This window comes from Monodelphis domestica, chromosome 2, assembly GCF_027887165.1.
Source record: "Monodelphis domestica isolate mMonDom1 chromosome 2, mMonDom1.pri, whole genome shotgun sequence".
Lineage (NCBI taxonomy): Eukaryota > Metazoa > Chordata > Mammalia > Didelphimorphia > Didelphidae > Monodelphis > Monodelphis domestica.
The window spans coordinates 35,728,770-35,745,082 of NC_077228.1; the positions used below are offsets into that span (position 1 = coordinate 35,728,770).

The following is a 16,313-nucleotide window of genomic DNA, read 5'->3' on the forward strand; positions in this document are numbered from 1 at the left end:
AAATTTATTTTATCTGTCTCTTCCTCTCCCTTTCCCCTATCTATATAGATACATATAGATATGGATCTATATCTCTAGATATATTTAAATATATGTAGATATCTCTATAATATTATACATATTTATGTGCTATTATATACATATAACATATACATACATCTAAGAATTCATAAGGTTTACTATGACTGTTACGTGCATGGATGAAATTATGGTTATTTTGAAGTTTTAAAGATGTCTGATTCAGTTATTTATTTAAAATTATTAAATCAATTAAAATGTATTAAAAATAAAGTGTCAGTTTTTTGATACACAGAAAAAATAAGAGTACAAATTAACCATACTAAATGTTTGTAACAGCTTATGTGAATTATAATAAAGTAAAACCTCACTAAATCAGATGGGTAAAAGAAATTGCAAAATGCCCTTTTAAAAGTTAAAACTCTAAGAGAATGAATTTTAAAATAAATTTTATTACTTCTAATTTATTTTCAAAGTTACAAATGAATGTTGAAATCAAACCATATTAATTAGAAAATATAGTTTAAAATTAGCCTACTTCATGCAGTAAAGAATAACAAATGAGTGACAGAAGAATTATTGGATGTGGGAACAATGACACTATTTGCCCAATTAAAAATCACACAGAATAATCATCAAAACAATCTGGCTAAGAAATAGATTGGTGAATCATGAGATAGATTAGGGATAAATGACCTCAGGTGATAAACCCAAAGATCCCAGCTTTGGGGATAAAAATTATTTGACAAAAACTGTTGGAAAAATTGGAAAACATGGCAAAAATGAGGTATAGATCAATATCTCATACCCTTACACCAAGATAAGGTCGAAATGGGCATATGATTTGGACATAAAAGGAGATAAGTAAATTAGGGCAACAAAGACTAGTTTGTCTATCAGATCAGATCAGGAGAAGGGAAGGATTGATGACTAAACAAAGAGATAGAGAACATTACAAGATGTAAAATGAATAATTTTTATTATATTAAAAAGTTTTTGTATAAACAAAACCAATGCAGCCAAGATCAGAAGGGGAGCAACAAACTAGCAAAAAATTTCATAACAAATTTCTTGGGTAAAGGTCTCATTTCTCATATACACAAAGAACTAAATCAAATTTATAAGAATACAAGTCATTCCTCAATTGACAAATGGTCAAAGGATATGAATAAGCAGTTTCCAAAAGAAGAAATCAAAGCTATCAATAATCATGAAAAAATGTTCTCACTCTTGACTGGAAAAATGCAAATTAAGATAACTCTGAGCAACTACTTCACACTTATCAGATTAGCCAATATGACAGTAAAGGAAAACGGTAAATGTTGGAGGGCATGTGGCAAAATTGGACACATTATAATGCATTGCTGGTGGAGTTGTGAACTGATCCAACCATTCTAGAGGGCAATTTGGTATTATGCCCAAAAGGCTATAAAAAGAATGCATACCCTTTGAGCCAGAAATACCACTACTAGAATTGTATCCCAAAGAGATGTTTTTTCTAAAAAGGGAGGTCAAGGGGGAAGACCTACTTGTACAAAAATATTTATAGTTGCTCTTTTTGTGGTGGCAAAGAATTGAAAATTAAGAGGATGTCCATCTATTGGAGAAAGGCTGTACCAATCGGGGTGTGTGGTGGTGATGGAATACTATTGTACTGTAAGAAATGATGAACAGAATGATTTCAGAAAGACCATCATGAACTGATGCTGAGTGAAATAAGCAGAACAAGGAAAACATTGTACACAGTAACAGCAATATTATGGAATGATCAACTGTGATGGACTTAGTCACTAATACAATGATCCAGGACAATTCTGAAAGCTTTATGACAAAGAATGCTATCTACCTCCAGAGAAAGAGCTGTTGGAGCTGGATACAGATGAAAGCATATGATTTTTCACTTGTTCATTCAGGTTTGTGTTTTGGTTTTATAAGATTACTCGCTTACAAAAATGAACAATAAGGAAATATGTTTTGCATGATAATACATATATAAAATCAGATCAAATCACCTGCCAGCACTGGGAAAAAAGGGAAGGAAGTTCAATCATATAACTTAAAAAAATTTATGTGGAAATTTGTTGTTACATGCAATTGGTTAAAAAAGAAAAAAAATCACACAAGCCATGTGTAAAACATTGCAAATTAAAAGCAAGGAGTATTTAAATTAATTAGTTTTTATTATGATAGAATTCCTCCCAAAATTTAGGCTAAACTTTTCATGTATGCTAAGAGCCTCTGAAACAATATGATTATATACCATTATCTATATTATATTGTATTGAGAGGTAACTCAGCCTATAGTCAACAGAGGGCTACCTTGGAACCAGGAGACCTGGATTCACTTTCAACCACTGACATATACTAGCTGTATAGAGGTGTATGAGATGTTCTGGGAAAACTAGTATCTCGGGTGCAAGGGCTTGCTGAGTCCTTTTCAGGGCTACTTTCCTCCTTTGGTGCCCACCTGTTTTCAACTCCCATTGTAAGTTAGGGTATCTACCCCAAATATGTGAAGACTTTCCCAGGCAGAATGAGAACCATTCATTTCAACAGCCTTGAAAGTAGTGGGAAGCAGGCACTTAGAATTTGGTCAGACATTGAAGGTTCCAAGGTCATTACAAACCATCCTGACTTTTTTTTTGCCACTGGACTTTCATGACTCTGAAAGAGAGTGAGGCTGATAACTGCCCAATTTGGCTTTACTTCAATCCAATTCATGTATGAGTCATGAGATGTCCCCATCCAACTAAATGGCAACAAATACGACAATCTAGGAGATATGGGTGAATATTTACAAAAATAAACTGCCTAGATTGACAAAAGAGGAAATAGAATACTTCAATAATCCCATCTCAGAAAAAGAAATTGAACAAGCCATTAAGAAACTCCTTAAGAAAAAATACCCAGGGCCAGATGGATTCACAAATAAATTTTATCAAACATTTAAAGAACAATTAATCTCAATATTATATAAACTATTTGACAAAGTAAGCAAAGAAGGACTTTTATCAAATTCCTTTTGTGACATAAATATGGTATTGATTCCAAAGCCAGGCAGACCAAAAACAGAGAAAGAAAACTACAAACCAATCTCCTTAATTAACATAGATGCAAAATTCTTAAAGAGAATACTAGCAAAAAAAACTACAGCAAGTTATCACAAGGATTACCCACTATGACCAGGTATGATTTATACCAAGAATGCAAGAATGGTTTAATATTAGGAAAACCATCCATATAATTGACCATATCAATAATCAAACCAACAGAGATCACGTAGATTATCTCAATAGATGCAGAAAAAACCTCTGACAAAATACAATACCCATTCCTATTGGAAACACTAGAAAGTATAGGAATAGATGGGCCTTTCCTAAAAATAATAAACAGCATATATTTAAAACCATCAGCAAGCATCATCTGCAATGGGGATAAGTTAGAAACCTTCACAATAAAAAGTGAAGCAAAGAGGCCCATTATCACCTCTATTATTTAACATTGTACTAGAAACATTATCGATAATTAGAGAAGAAATTGAAGAGATTAAAGTAGGCAGTGAGGAGGCTAAATGATCACTCTTCAAAGATGAAATGATGGTCTACTTAAAAAATCCTAGAGAATCAAGCAAAAAGCTGGTGGAAATAATCAACAACTTGAGCAAAATTGCAGGGTACAAAATAAACCTATATAAATCATCAGCATTTCTATATATTTCCAACATTACTCAGTAGCAAGAGTTAGAGAAATTCCATTTTAAATCACCCTAGACAATATAAAATATTTAGGAATCTGTTTGCCAAGACAAACACAGGAATTATATGAACACAACTACAAAACACAATTAAACTAGATCTAAATAATTGGAAAAACATTAATTGCTCATGTATAGGATGAACTAATATAAAAATGACAATCCTACCAAAATTAATGTACTTATTCAGTGCCATACTATCAAACTACCAAGACACTTTTTTATAAAATTAGAAAAAGTTATAACAAAGTTCATCTGGAAGAACAAAAGATCAAGAATATCAAGGGAACTAATGAAAAAGGATGTGAAGGATAGAGACCTAGTGTAGGTAGCAGTCCACCCCTAGCTATGGGCAAGGGGAACAGTTGGTATGTACAGATTGTCTTAGAAGAGAGCATGCTCAGTATTGCACGTGGCTGGGAAAGCCTCTGACCCTTGACCCCAGCTTCCCCAGGTTAGGTGGGAACACAGGTTTCTTTGTGCTCACCTGGTTAAGAAAAACCACACCTATACCTTGTCATTAACCAATGATGATCATCCCTATGTACTGTGTATATTTGCATATTAAAGAGATTAAATATGCCTCAGCCAGCTCCGCCTCTCTCTCTTCTGCTCTTCCTCCCTTCCAGCTCGCACTGATGCCTGTCCTTGCTGGGGCCTGGCCTTTGGCCAGGCTCCATCTCTAATCTTTCTCTATCATCTCTCCAACCTGTGTGGTATTGAATCTGGATCTCTGGACTGGTATTAGCTTTCAGAATGGTCCTTTGATCAGAGCTTGGCTGTGGCTCATTGATAATTAATAAAGACTCATTCCTGCCACCTCATATCTCTACTTCGACTTCGTCATCCCCCTCGTGGTATCTAAAACTTCTATCCTTTCTCTATCTTCCTACCTTAAAGCTTCTCCTAGCAGTATCAGATCTTAAAAGGTACTATAAAATAGTGGCCATCAAAACAATATGGTACTGACCACTGCTGGGTTTATATTCCAAAGAGATAATTAAAAAAAAGACTTGTACAAAAATATTCATAGCTGCGCTCTTTGTAGTGTCAAAAAAATGGAAAATGAGGGGGTGTCCATTGATTGGGGAATGGCTGAACAAATTGTGGTATCTCATGGTGATGGAATATTATTGTGCTGAAAGAAATGATGAACTGAAGGAATTCCATGTGAACTGGAAAGACCTCCAGGAATTGATGCAGAGTGAAAGGAGCAGAACCAGGAGAACATTATACACAGAGACGGATACACTGTGGCACAATCAAATGTAGTGGACTTCTCTACTAGCAACAACACAATGACCCATTCTGGGGGACTTATGAGAAAGAATGCTATTTACATCCAGAGAAAGAACTGTGGGAGCAGAAACACAGAAGAAAAACAACTACTTGATCACATGGTTTGATGGGGATGTAGACTCTAAATGATCACTCTAGTACAAATATTAATAATATGGAAATAGGTCTTGATCAATTAACCATGTAAAACCCAGTGGAATTTGCCAAGATCACTCAGCTAAGTTAAGAGTCAGGGCTTCAATGATCACCTAGACCCAAATAGCTCTGTGGAAAATTAATAGTAAACTGTAATAATTTTATATGGAACTTTTTTAAACATTGAGTTTTGAAGGTCAGCCAGCTTCCAAATTAAAGTAATTTACTCCCAGGCCCCAAGGCATCTCACTGGGCTAGCTTTTGTTAGAGGCAGAGTGAAGACCTGCTCTTTATTTGCCTATAAATAAGAACTCTCTTCAGTAAGACAAATCAGCAGACTCTAGCTGCCATGTTGGACTACAGTAAACCAGCCACATGTCAAGGAAGAAAGTATGTATTGGTAACGTTCTTCTTATGAACAAAAGCCTCTTCCAGTGATGAAGTAATAAAGGAGGAATCTGAATCTCTTAAGTCTACCTCCTCAGTGGCAATTTACCAATCAGAGATGTCTTAGGATGTCTAGGGGAAGGACAAGGTGGTGAGGTCTCAGGGGGTATATATTGCCCTGAGCAAAAGGAGTTCCCTCTCACTTTTGCCCTGCAAGACATAAGGATTGTAGGTCAGTTTATATTGACTTAAGCAGTTAATTAATAAAGTAACTTAAAATTAATAAATACCTCTTGAGAATTCCAATTATTCCAATCAAATCTGACCCAAGGCTCTTTAGACAGTATGATGAAATCCACAAAAACTCATACAGATTTAAATTTGTTAGATTTTAACAGCTAAAGCAAAAAAAAAAAAGAATTAAAAATAAAAAGCTATGCTATTTTCTCGGCCTCTTAACAATTCCTTTTAACCTGAAACCTCCTGCTTTCAGGAATCTGAAATAATATTAATTATTAGTTTAGTTTATGAATGGCCTAATAGCATATATAAATTAAAAGCAAGTTTTAAAATGAAAATATTTGGCTCTAAATTTTAAAATGAACTGGCATAAAGACTACAATGTTTCCTAGCATATAAACCTGAAAAATAATTTCTTAAAATCAGATTTTAGGCTGTTGTTAAAAAAATGCAATTTGTCATGTTATTCTTACACATGGGAAAGGTTTAAGTAACTCTTGGCCTATTTTTATGCGAACTTCAGAGACAAAAATCTAAAAAGTAACAAGAAAATATGGATTCCCTCACACTTACAAATCTCATTGGAAAGTTGACCAACTCAAGAATTCAAGGTAAAGAGCAAGAATTTGGGTTACTACATAGTTTAAGTCTATTTATCAAAAGAGATCACTAAAGACACTGGAATGTTGATAAAAAGAAGCAGACAACCATAAATAGTAACTAAATGCTATAGTTTCTTCAAGACCCTAAAAATCACACAAAAGCATAAATCACACACAAATGCTATTTTTACTGAATAAATAAAAAGTAAGGTTTGCCAAATAATACTTTGAAAAACAAATGACAAAAGAAGTTTCAGTTCCATATCTGTTATTTATTGAGGGGAAGAGGAGGAAAGCATCTCTAGAACCAAATTAATTTCCATGCTTTTCAGGAAAATGGGAGAAAATTAGGAGTAAGTGATATTTTCAGTTAACTGAATTCACTGAGAAAATAAAGTATCGTATTTACTGATCAATTATTTTTAAAGTCTTTAGGATTTCCATGCAGAAGTCTCTAAACATTATTTAAAGTGTGTTCTTTAGAGTCAGTTAAAAAAAAAAGATTATGAAGTCACTGAAACTGCTAAAGGTCATTCTAGTTATACTCACTTCTTAAATATTCTTTTCTAAGTCAGTTTCATACAAACTACAAAGAAAAAAATTGGCTATAATTTCATATTTCTATACATGCTTAATTTTAAGCTTAAATCTATAAATCCCAAGGAAAAAATTAGTTTATCAAAAATTACAGGTGTAAGAAAACATATCAAGCCTTGCTTTTTACATTAAAGTAACTTGACATTTATTTATGTAAATAAGACTTAACAAATATGAAATTAAACCAAAGTATAAAATGAAAGAGGTTGAGAAAACATACTTACTGTAAAAATGTTCTAAATTCTGAAGGTTCAAAGTTCTCTACAGCAACAGGGATATGGTTCTCCCAATTATTTAATGTTTTTCCCACAGTGTGAAAGTAGAAGTCTGGAATCCTTGCCAAAAGCACAGCTTTGTGAGCTTTGAACAGTGTAGGACCTATACAAAAAGTGACATCTGTATGGATTTCTTCTCTTAGGAGCCTGTTAAGGATAGAAATCACAATTTGATTACTTTTTAAACTTTCTATGTCAAATATTGGTCTTAAAGTCTTATTTTTCTTTCACAAAAGACAACACATAAAACTACATTTTCAACCCAATATATAAAAACATATTAATCCAAAGGTGAATTATTTCTATTTAATTCAGCTGTAGATACTTGGCACAATGTTTCTTAGGAATTTAAATTTTCACCTCAGAATATGCAAAGATAATTCCACTGAAACTAATGAGTATCATTAGTCACAAACATTGCCATTTTCTGCTTAAGTTTAAATTCCTTCTGTTATCTCCAAATTTTGTACTCCTGATGACAAAATTACAACTTCTTAAAGATTTCAATCTCAAAAGTGTTATCATAGTAATAATAATAATACTCAGCTAAAGTCACACTGAAATTGAAAAAGAAAAATGCATTGAAGTCAAATTTTAAAAAAGGTCTTAAAGGTCCAATGATTTAAATGAGATTATAAACAACATGGTTTAGTAAAGGAACAGTAATTGCAACCAAGGAATAATGTTCTAAACTGACTAAATAAACTAATTCAAAGGGGAAAAAAAAGGAACACTAACAATGAATTTTCCAGATTTAAAAGTCTAATTTTTAAATGTTAAAAACTGTATTTGAAATTAAAGACTCATTAAAGAATACAATAACAGGGGGCAGCTGGATAGCTCAGTGGATTGAGAGTCAGGCCTAGAAACAGGAGGTCCTGATTTCAAATCTGGCCTCAGCCACTTCCTAGCTGTGTGACCCTGGGCAAGTCACTTGACCCCCATTGCCTAGCCCTTACCACTCTTCTGCCTTGGAATCAATTGACTCCAAGATGGAAGGTAAGGGTTTTAAAAAAAAAATACAATAACAAATCTGAAGTCTCATTCTTTTCCTTTGCTGCAGAAGTGCCACTGTGATGTTAACTGTAAATTAGAATTTAATCTCATTACAAAAGTATTTTGCCACTTCACAGGTTTGGTTATACTGAGGATCAAATAAACTATTCTAATGTACCATCACTATCTATTTCCAAAACCAGTGTTCTAATGGACTCCTATTATATCAGTAAACTTTTTTACCTTACAATAGGTGTCCAATAAATGTCTGTTGAATGAATTCATTATATAAATATCAAATATTCTTTATAGTACTATATTCTCTTTATAAAACTGAATATTCTCAATGGACTTCAGTATTGCAATAACACAAAATATCCCCCCATCCTAATAAAGCATAGTAGCAACTGGAGAATGAAGCTATCCATTATAAGGGAAGCCTATTTTTTACAGGATAAATGCTGTAAGCATCTTTTATAGCAGTGATGGTAAACCAATGCCATGGGTGCCAAAGATGGTACACAGAGCACTCTCTGTGGACACTAGCTGGCCTCCCACCTCTCTTCCCCATCCCCACCCCACCCCCAGTTCATTACTAGAAAGGCAGAGGGAGCCGCTCCGCTCCTCTCCCCCTCCCCAGCAGGTCGAAGACATTTTTTGACATTCCCAGCCCCTCCGCCCAGCAGTCCAATGAGAGTGCATGTGGGGGAGGGGGCAGCTCTCTGGAGGGGAGCAGAGTGCTCAGGGCACTCCCCTCCCCCTCTCTTTACTCACAGAAGACATTCCTCACTTCACCCACCCACCCACCCTCTGCCCAGTAGCCCAACAGGGGCACTTTTCCCTTCCCCTGTGAGGGATAAGGGGCAGGTTGGCACTCTGTCTGGGGGGTGGGGGGCACTGACTCCAAAAGGTTAGACATTACTTTTATAGTTTTACAAATTCTGATCACTCAGGAAATCACATAAACCTTAAATATTCCATTTACTTTTTCAGTAACAAAAAGCTAACTTTCTTTAACGGTAGCTTTATATAACCTTTTCTGGGTGGGCAGGAAAATCATAACGGTAAACATATAGCAGTTTTATTACTTTTTTAAAATCAGTTTTTGAGCTAACATAGCCTTATGAAACTCGTTAGACATTTAATTTACACACAATGAGACTTTTAAAGGGACAGAACAGCAAGTCCAGTTATCCATCCCTTTCTGTGCCTCAGACAGTACCAAATCAATAATCAGAAAAACATTATTAAGGGTTCAATAAAGCCCTGTGCTATATGCTATATACATACAAAATTTCAGGGTTGTAAGTGAATGAAATTAGGTGACTTTCCTATCATCTACTAACTAGTGGCAGGACCTCAAAGTCTATCCTCTTGACTCTAACCAAGTTCCAAAGTCCTTCACCTAGTCCTGAAGAAGCTGCCCCAGAACCCGAGTCGGAAACATGCAAAATCAGATCCAGCCTTAAACACTTAACCAGTCTGCCACGGCTTCATCTATAAAATGGGGCTAATAACAGCGCCTACCTCTCAGAGGCAAGGAGGAGCAAATGAGCCCGTATTTGAAACACTGCAAACTTAAAACATCTTCCCTGGCATAGGAATCAACATAAAAGCCTGATTTTTTTTTTTACAATGTGTTTTACACCAAAGACTTTTCCATGCCGTCACTTGCATACAGCTTTAGGTTTCCAAGACGAAAAGAAGGCCCCGCACTGGGGCCCCGGAGACTTTCTTTCTTTACTTCACCCACAAAAACTCTTCCTTCGCTACACACAGCTTGGGTGCTCAACTCAGACTCTGGCAGGGATTAGATGAAAAAGACAAACTCAAAGTCCCAGCGCCGGGGAGTAGGGGAAGGCCGATCCTTTCCCGCCCACAGCGGGTCAACCCGGGCCATTGGTCCCCAGGTGACCCCCTTGGGCTTCCCAGGGCGCGGCACCTACCCGCAGACCTAAAGGTAGGGGCGGGGCGCCTCCCGGCGTCCCCACAGGCGGCCCGCGCCAGCCTTACTTCCCTCGAGCGTCGCCCTAGGAGGTCGGTGCGCGTGGCTCTCCCCTTACTTTAACACCTCATTTGGAAGCCTTTCCAGTTCGTGCACCTCAGAAACCAACCCGAGAGACGAAGGCCCAAGGCCAGGAGGAGTCGAGGGAGGAGGGAACCTGGAGCTGCCAGCAGACTAGGGTCCGCGGCTACCCCAGGGCGCATGCTCTAGACAGGGCCTCCCGACGCCTCCTACCTGAGGAGATCCTGGCTCAGCTGTTCCGAAACCAGAGCCCGCAGCCGGCGACGCTCCGCCACCCCCTTCTTGCAGACCCCCTGGGGCCCCTGCGAGCCCGTGCAGCTAGCCCCGCATCGGGCCATGATGCCGGGCCGCACGCCTGCACCTTGGCAGTCTGAAGAAAGAGGGCGGTTCCAACCAGACCCCGGGATGCCTCTGCCTCCGCGGTGTAGACGCTCCCCGTAGCGAGCGAGGTAAGCGTCCGACAGGGTTACTATTTGTAGATGCACCCTTATTCTAAGCGGGCCGGGACAAAGACCTCGAGGGCCCCCAGAAGTCCCCCACTGCAGCTTCCCGTGACTCTTCCCTCGGGCGCAAGCGTATTAACTCTGTTTACCTTTGCCGCGAGCGGCGGGGCTCGGGGGGTGGGACCCGAGCAAGAGCGTCTCCCTATTGGTCGTCGCTTAAATCGTTTCCGTTAGCTGGCCGGGGAGGCGCGTGCCTCGGGGCTGTTCTCCCTGCCTCTCCGGGATAGGGAGGAGTCTGCACGTGCTTCCTCCGACTGTTTAGCTGACGGGGAACTCTAGTGAAGGCGTTAAAATAAAGCAGGAGCTCCCCAGAATAAAAGAGTGCAGCCCAAGTCAGTCCGGTGATGCCTTCCTGTTTTAATCATCCCCAAGAATCATTCCTGCCCGACCGTGGAACCCTAGAATTGTAGTCTCCCTCGTGGATCACAAAGAAGGCAGTGTGCAGGGGGCACTTGGAGTAGCCAAGTCTTGTAAAGTTTCTAAAGAGTGAGGAGGACTAGAGGACAGAAGGGTCTGATGGGAGAGGGAAATTGCCACGGAACCCGTATCATTTAAAGAATGCTAGGTTTTTAATCTGTTGACTTCCCAGGGGAAAAGGTCAGTGGAGAGGGCGAAAAAAACAGCAAGTTAAGTTTCCTTCACCGACAACTACGCACTGTAATGTAATGAGAACTTTCTGGCATCTGAAAATTGCACGGGTGTAATGGTTTAGGAGCCAGCTTCATAAGGAGACCAAGGTTAAGCACCACCTATTAAATTGACCAAGAAAGGGCTTTCTCTCCCAGTAAAATATTCCAAATGAGTCTTTGATTCTGGAAAATGAAACCATATAGTTAATTATTAGGTTTTTGTGATAATGAAGGAAAGAGGTACTGGGTAAATAAAAAACGGAAGCCCCAATTTAAGGGTATTTTCACATGTCTTTATATCCTCGGGGTCTAGCACACATTTGGAACTTAAATCCTTGTTCTCTGACTGAAAGTACTAAATATTAATCCAAATAAATGATTAAATATTAATTCAAAAACATTTATAATTGGTTTGGGCAGGAAATGAAAACATTACACCTAAATAGGTATATAAAAGGAAATACACTTTCTACATTGTTACAAAATAAAACTGAAGGCCCAAAATGCAAAACTTGAACTATAATGCCCATTCAGATTTTAGTACAACTTAGAAATACTTTTGAAATACCCTATTTCAAATTGAAAATAAAGTTCAAATCTAAGTTAGGTATATGAAAGAAAAAATATCAGGCATGGCCAGATTTTAATGTAACTAATACAATAAATCTTAGAGACAGAATCCTCCCCATCCCTACTCCTGAGGCCTACAGCCTGTTTTCCTGTCAGCTCAGAAGGGGCAACTGGGTTATAGTCTGGAGCTCTGGAGAATAGCAGAACTGGGCCTTAAGAATAGGGTTAATTTCTGTGACCAGAACTAATCCTATTTTAAGGTAAAATAAATTCATGTGGCATAAATTGAAGGGAATAGGAATAAATGCCCAAGGTGGGGGGACCCCAAGGAGATCTACCGATGAGATTTCATTCTTTTGAAGATTTTATTCTCTATTAAATGAATATGATCCTTATTAGCCTTAGGCTCAAGTATTAAGGATTCTATCAGGTTATTAGACCGGGAAAGAGAGAAATCATAAAGGCACTGCACAACTGAATTGGAGGAGGGTAGAAGCAAAGAGTTGAATAGAATGAAGAGAAAGCTAAAGACAAAAGATGCTATCACCTTACTTCAGTTGGTCCTAGGACCTAACTCTTGGTATGTGTTTCATGACACTCATCAATCAAATTTAGACAAAATGCTCCCTTAAAGAATACTACAACCATAATCTGACTTCTTAAAAGATGTGCTTAATGAATTTTCATTGAGTGGAAAAGAACATTATAACCTTTTGAGTAGGTGCCATATATTAACCTGTTTTTAGCAGTCCTCTCACTTGTGGCAGTTTTGTTTTTGTCGAATTGATGGGGTTCAAATTTAGCACAAATGTCTCTGCAGCTTATGATGTGTAAAATTGGCTGTTGAACCTTGTATGATGACTTCTCCTTTAAGCAGTTTTGACTGTCAGCTTTCCGATTCTTCTAAAAACAAATGAAAATAAGCAAAGCCTTTTTATCAGTCCATTATGGATGCCTGCTTCTAGCACACTTGCACTATTTTCAGTAACTTCATTGGTAATGATGCATTAGGCAAATATTGTCATTATCAAAGTACACAAGGCTTTTATCAGTATGCAAGGCCTCTCCCCTCTGTAAACCCAAGTCTAAGTTTGTGTTCCCTATTCTATCACTTAGTAATGACAGAAGGCGTAGCCTTATGGAATATGAACCTGTTTCAGCAAATTTAAATTATAGCTTTCTGTTTTTATTTTATGCTCTGAAGTAGAAAGCCTATCTATTGAGGCCCCTCTGGCTTGAAGAATCCTGGGGAAGTTCTTACTGTAAAGTAAATAATCTTAAGGTAAGTCTGCCAATGTATATTGGGGGTGGGGTTGGGATACTTCATTCAGTGCTCCTCCACTCAGATTTCAGGAACTACTCAAAACTTAAATATGCTATGAACATATTTTGTAAATCTGCTTCTTAATTTGTCTATTCCCAAGATGTATTATAGCAATCATTAGACCTTCTTATGAAAAAATTGGTAACAAAAGGCCCAAATAAACTATTCTACAAGCACAATTTAAGTATCAATCAATACCTGTATAGACTAATGTAAAAGCTCTAGTTTTTCCCAATGAAAATGAGTTTTTAATTGTTTTTTTTGTCTGGACAAGGTTCATCAATATTTTCAGGGGAGACTGTACTATCTGATTTCAGGACCCTGTGATTTAAAACCGGGACTATGCTATTTGTACCTGATCCTGTAAATTTAATGCCTTTTGGGCATGAAAACACGTGGCTTGCCTGGATTTCTAAGAAAGTACTAAACAATCTGGCATATTGTGGATGCTTCAGAGCAAAACTTTTAAATTCAAAATAGGAAACGTGCTTTGGATTTTCTTTGGCTATTTCCTGGAAGAGAGCTGAAACTTCAAGGTTTCTCACACCAAAAGATGCCTCTAGAATTCTGGCAAATTCTTCCTCTGTTATATAGCCATCCTCATCAATGTCAAAAAGCTTAAAAGCCAACTTTACAAGTTCTTCTGGGTTGGCTGGGTTGCATAGGACTGAGAGCCCAATAACATATTCTCTAAAGTCTATAGTACCATCATGGTTCCTGTCAAAGAGTCCAAATAGTTGCTTCAGGGAATCTGAAACTGGAAGCATTAAATAACTAGCAAACTCTTCGATTCCAATGGTGCCTCCTTTTGAGCTAGATGCAATCAACGTATATTCAATCAAATGTTTTCTGATAGTATCCCAATCCAATTGCATCTTCTGGGTAATTTTTGTAAATGCCACCAAGCCAGTTTCCATAGGCAAGGTCAGCTTTCCTGCTGAAATCATCAGTCTACAATCTTCAAAGGTATGATCTGTGACTGGCAATTGTAGGGCATTGGCCATGACATTCCGTACCCTTCTGGCAAAAAGGGAAGGATCTTTTTTCTCTTCATTGTCAGGGACGTAAACAGGCATGAACTCCAATTCCATCTTTGTGAACAGACGTGTGAGGGTTAGCAGTGCCAGTGTGGGAGCAGAATAGCCCTGCCACGTCCAGGTCACCGTGTCCACTTCATTGGGGTACTGAAGCAATACTGGCTGCACTGGGACTCCAGGAAGGAAGGCTCCTGGTTTGAAAGTAATCAGACACGTGCGGTTGGTGCAGGTGGCTTCAGGGAAAATCAGGATCTGAGGCCATTCCCCTGAGGAAGTGGCTCGTTTTTTAATTTCATTAATGATGTTCTTCCTGGAATCTGGGTCCGAGCAGGACACGAGCAAGGGCTGGCCAATCAGCACTATCCTGCCAAACAACGGGATGCTGGCGGTCTCCATCCGCAACACAATGGATGGCAGGCCGGTGAAGACCCAGACAAAGTTATCAAAGAAGGAGGAATGCGGAGCGACCACAAAGATGGGCGCCTCGCTGGGGGTGGCGCGCTCCCCCTTCACCTTTACCAGGAAGCCCAAAATGAAGAAAAGGGAGCGCGACATCACCAGCACCAGAGGGTTGGTGAGCCGCCGCCTCCATCTCGGTAAGGGCTGGCTCTGTTTTTTAGGGTAGAAGGCGGTGACCGCAAGGGTCAATGGCCACGCAATAATGGTCATCAGGAGCAGGAGAAGGATGCGCAGAGGCAGTAACAGCACACTACCCAGACCGATGGAGACCCAATGCCACCAGCTGTAGTTCCTCTTCTTCAAGAAGGGGTTCTCCACGGGAGGAGGATACATGGAGTGCTCGCGAAAGGCCTGCAGGAGTTGGAACCGCAGGTTCACTGATGACTGGCTCCGCTCCACACTGATCAGGCGAGGACTGCTCTTCATGGCTTAGCCAGGAGTGGCCAAGTCGGGAGGCTCAGGGACTCAAAACACCATGGGGCAACCAGCCTGACCTTAGCCCTTCCAACCCGCTCTGGAACCTTCTCTACATCCCTCTACACTATGCAAGCCCGACCTGCTCACCTGCATCTGCGCAGGCGCAGACCACTCTGGTGACCCCGCCCCCGTTGTCAGAGGGTCCGCCCCCACCGTTGAGAGACCGCCCCCTCTGTAGAGAGACTTCCCTTTCTGCAAAAAGATGGCTTCCTCGGAACATAAAATATTTACTCCATCTGAAACAGGGGCTCCTAACTTTGTCGTGTCAGGAACACCTTTTTGGCAGTCTGCCGAAGCCCCTTTATCCCTTAAAGTCACACGCAATATGTTACGCCAGTCCCAAACCCATTGATATGGATGTTACTCTCCAAACTAAGAGCAGAGAAGGCAAGGCTGCTAGCTATAGGTTCTCTTTAACCTCTCAGTTGCTTGGGGGCACTTCTGGATTCCAGCTTCCAGAGGGATAAAAGAAAGAGGCTATCCCACTTCAGATTACTGATGGAAAAGATTCCCGGAAGACATGAGAAGCAGCCTCCACCATGTTCCTTTCCTAGCTTTTTACATCAGACTTTGGGAAATTTCTCCTTGGATGAGATCCTAATGGGCCAGCTCCTTCACTTTGTTTATCTGGCATATGTATTTTCCTAGATATAGACCTTCTCTGATTTCCATTTTGCTTTCAATTTGTTTTTGTTTTCAGCAAAGTTCTTTGTAGAATTGATACTTGGAGTGAAGGGGTCAAGCCTTGGATAAAGAGCTTGGATGGGGGAGGGGCGTCTTTCCCTCAAATAATGAAATAGCAATTCAAAGGTGGATTGATTCTGATCACACACCCTAGAATAACAATACTTAGGGCAGCAAATAGATATAATTCTAGCCTGGTACCCTCTCTCTGAGGAGGGAAAAGTGGCTTCCAACCCAGCCTGCTTCTCCTCCTGACCAAAATTAAAAGCTCTTTTGGGGAAGAGTGATGGGACAAAGATGT

The 16,313-nt window shown here is 39.1% G+C and overlaps 1 protein-coding gene and 1 long non-coding RNA gene across 6 annotated transcripts in view; one reads left to right on the top strand and one right to left on the bottom strand.

Annotated features, from left to right (window-relative positions):
• BTBD8 (BTB domain containing 8) overlaps positions 1-15,277 on the bottom strand; it is a 161,762-nt gene extending 146,485 nt beyond the window's left edge. The window contains exons 1-3 of one of the 5 annotated variants that reach the window (XM_007480323.3): positions 13,760-15,277; positions 12,768-12,934; positions 7,257-7,454 (exon numbers count right to left, since the gene is read on the bottom strand). In XM_007480323.3, the coding sequence (XP_007480385.3) occupies positions 7,257-7,454; positions 12,768-12,934; positions 13,760-15,277 (1,883 nt within the window). The other 4 variants (XM_056815354.1, XM_056815355.1, XM_056815357.1 and 1 more) reach the window with 4 other exon arrangements.
• Positions 11,023-15,999, top strand: LOC130457070 (uncharacterized). The gene is made up of 3 exons (XR_008916062.1): positions 11,023-11,429; positions 13,239-13,313; positions 13,630-15,999. It is a non-coding gene; the product is annotated as an uncharacterized LOC130457070 (long non-coding RNA).
• Positions 16,000-16,313: the final 314 nt, after the last annotated feature.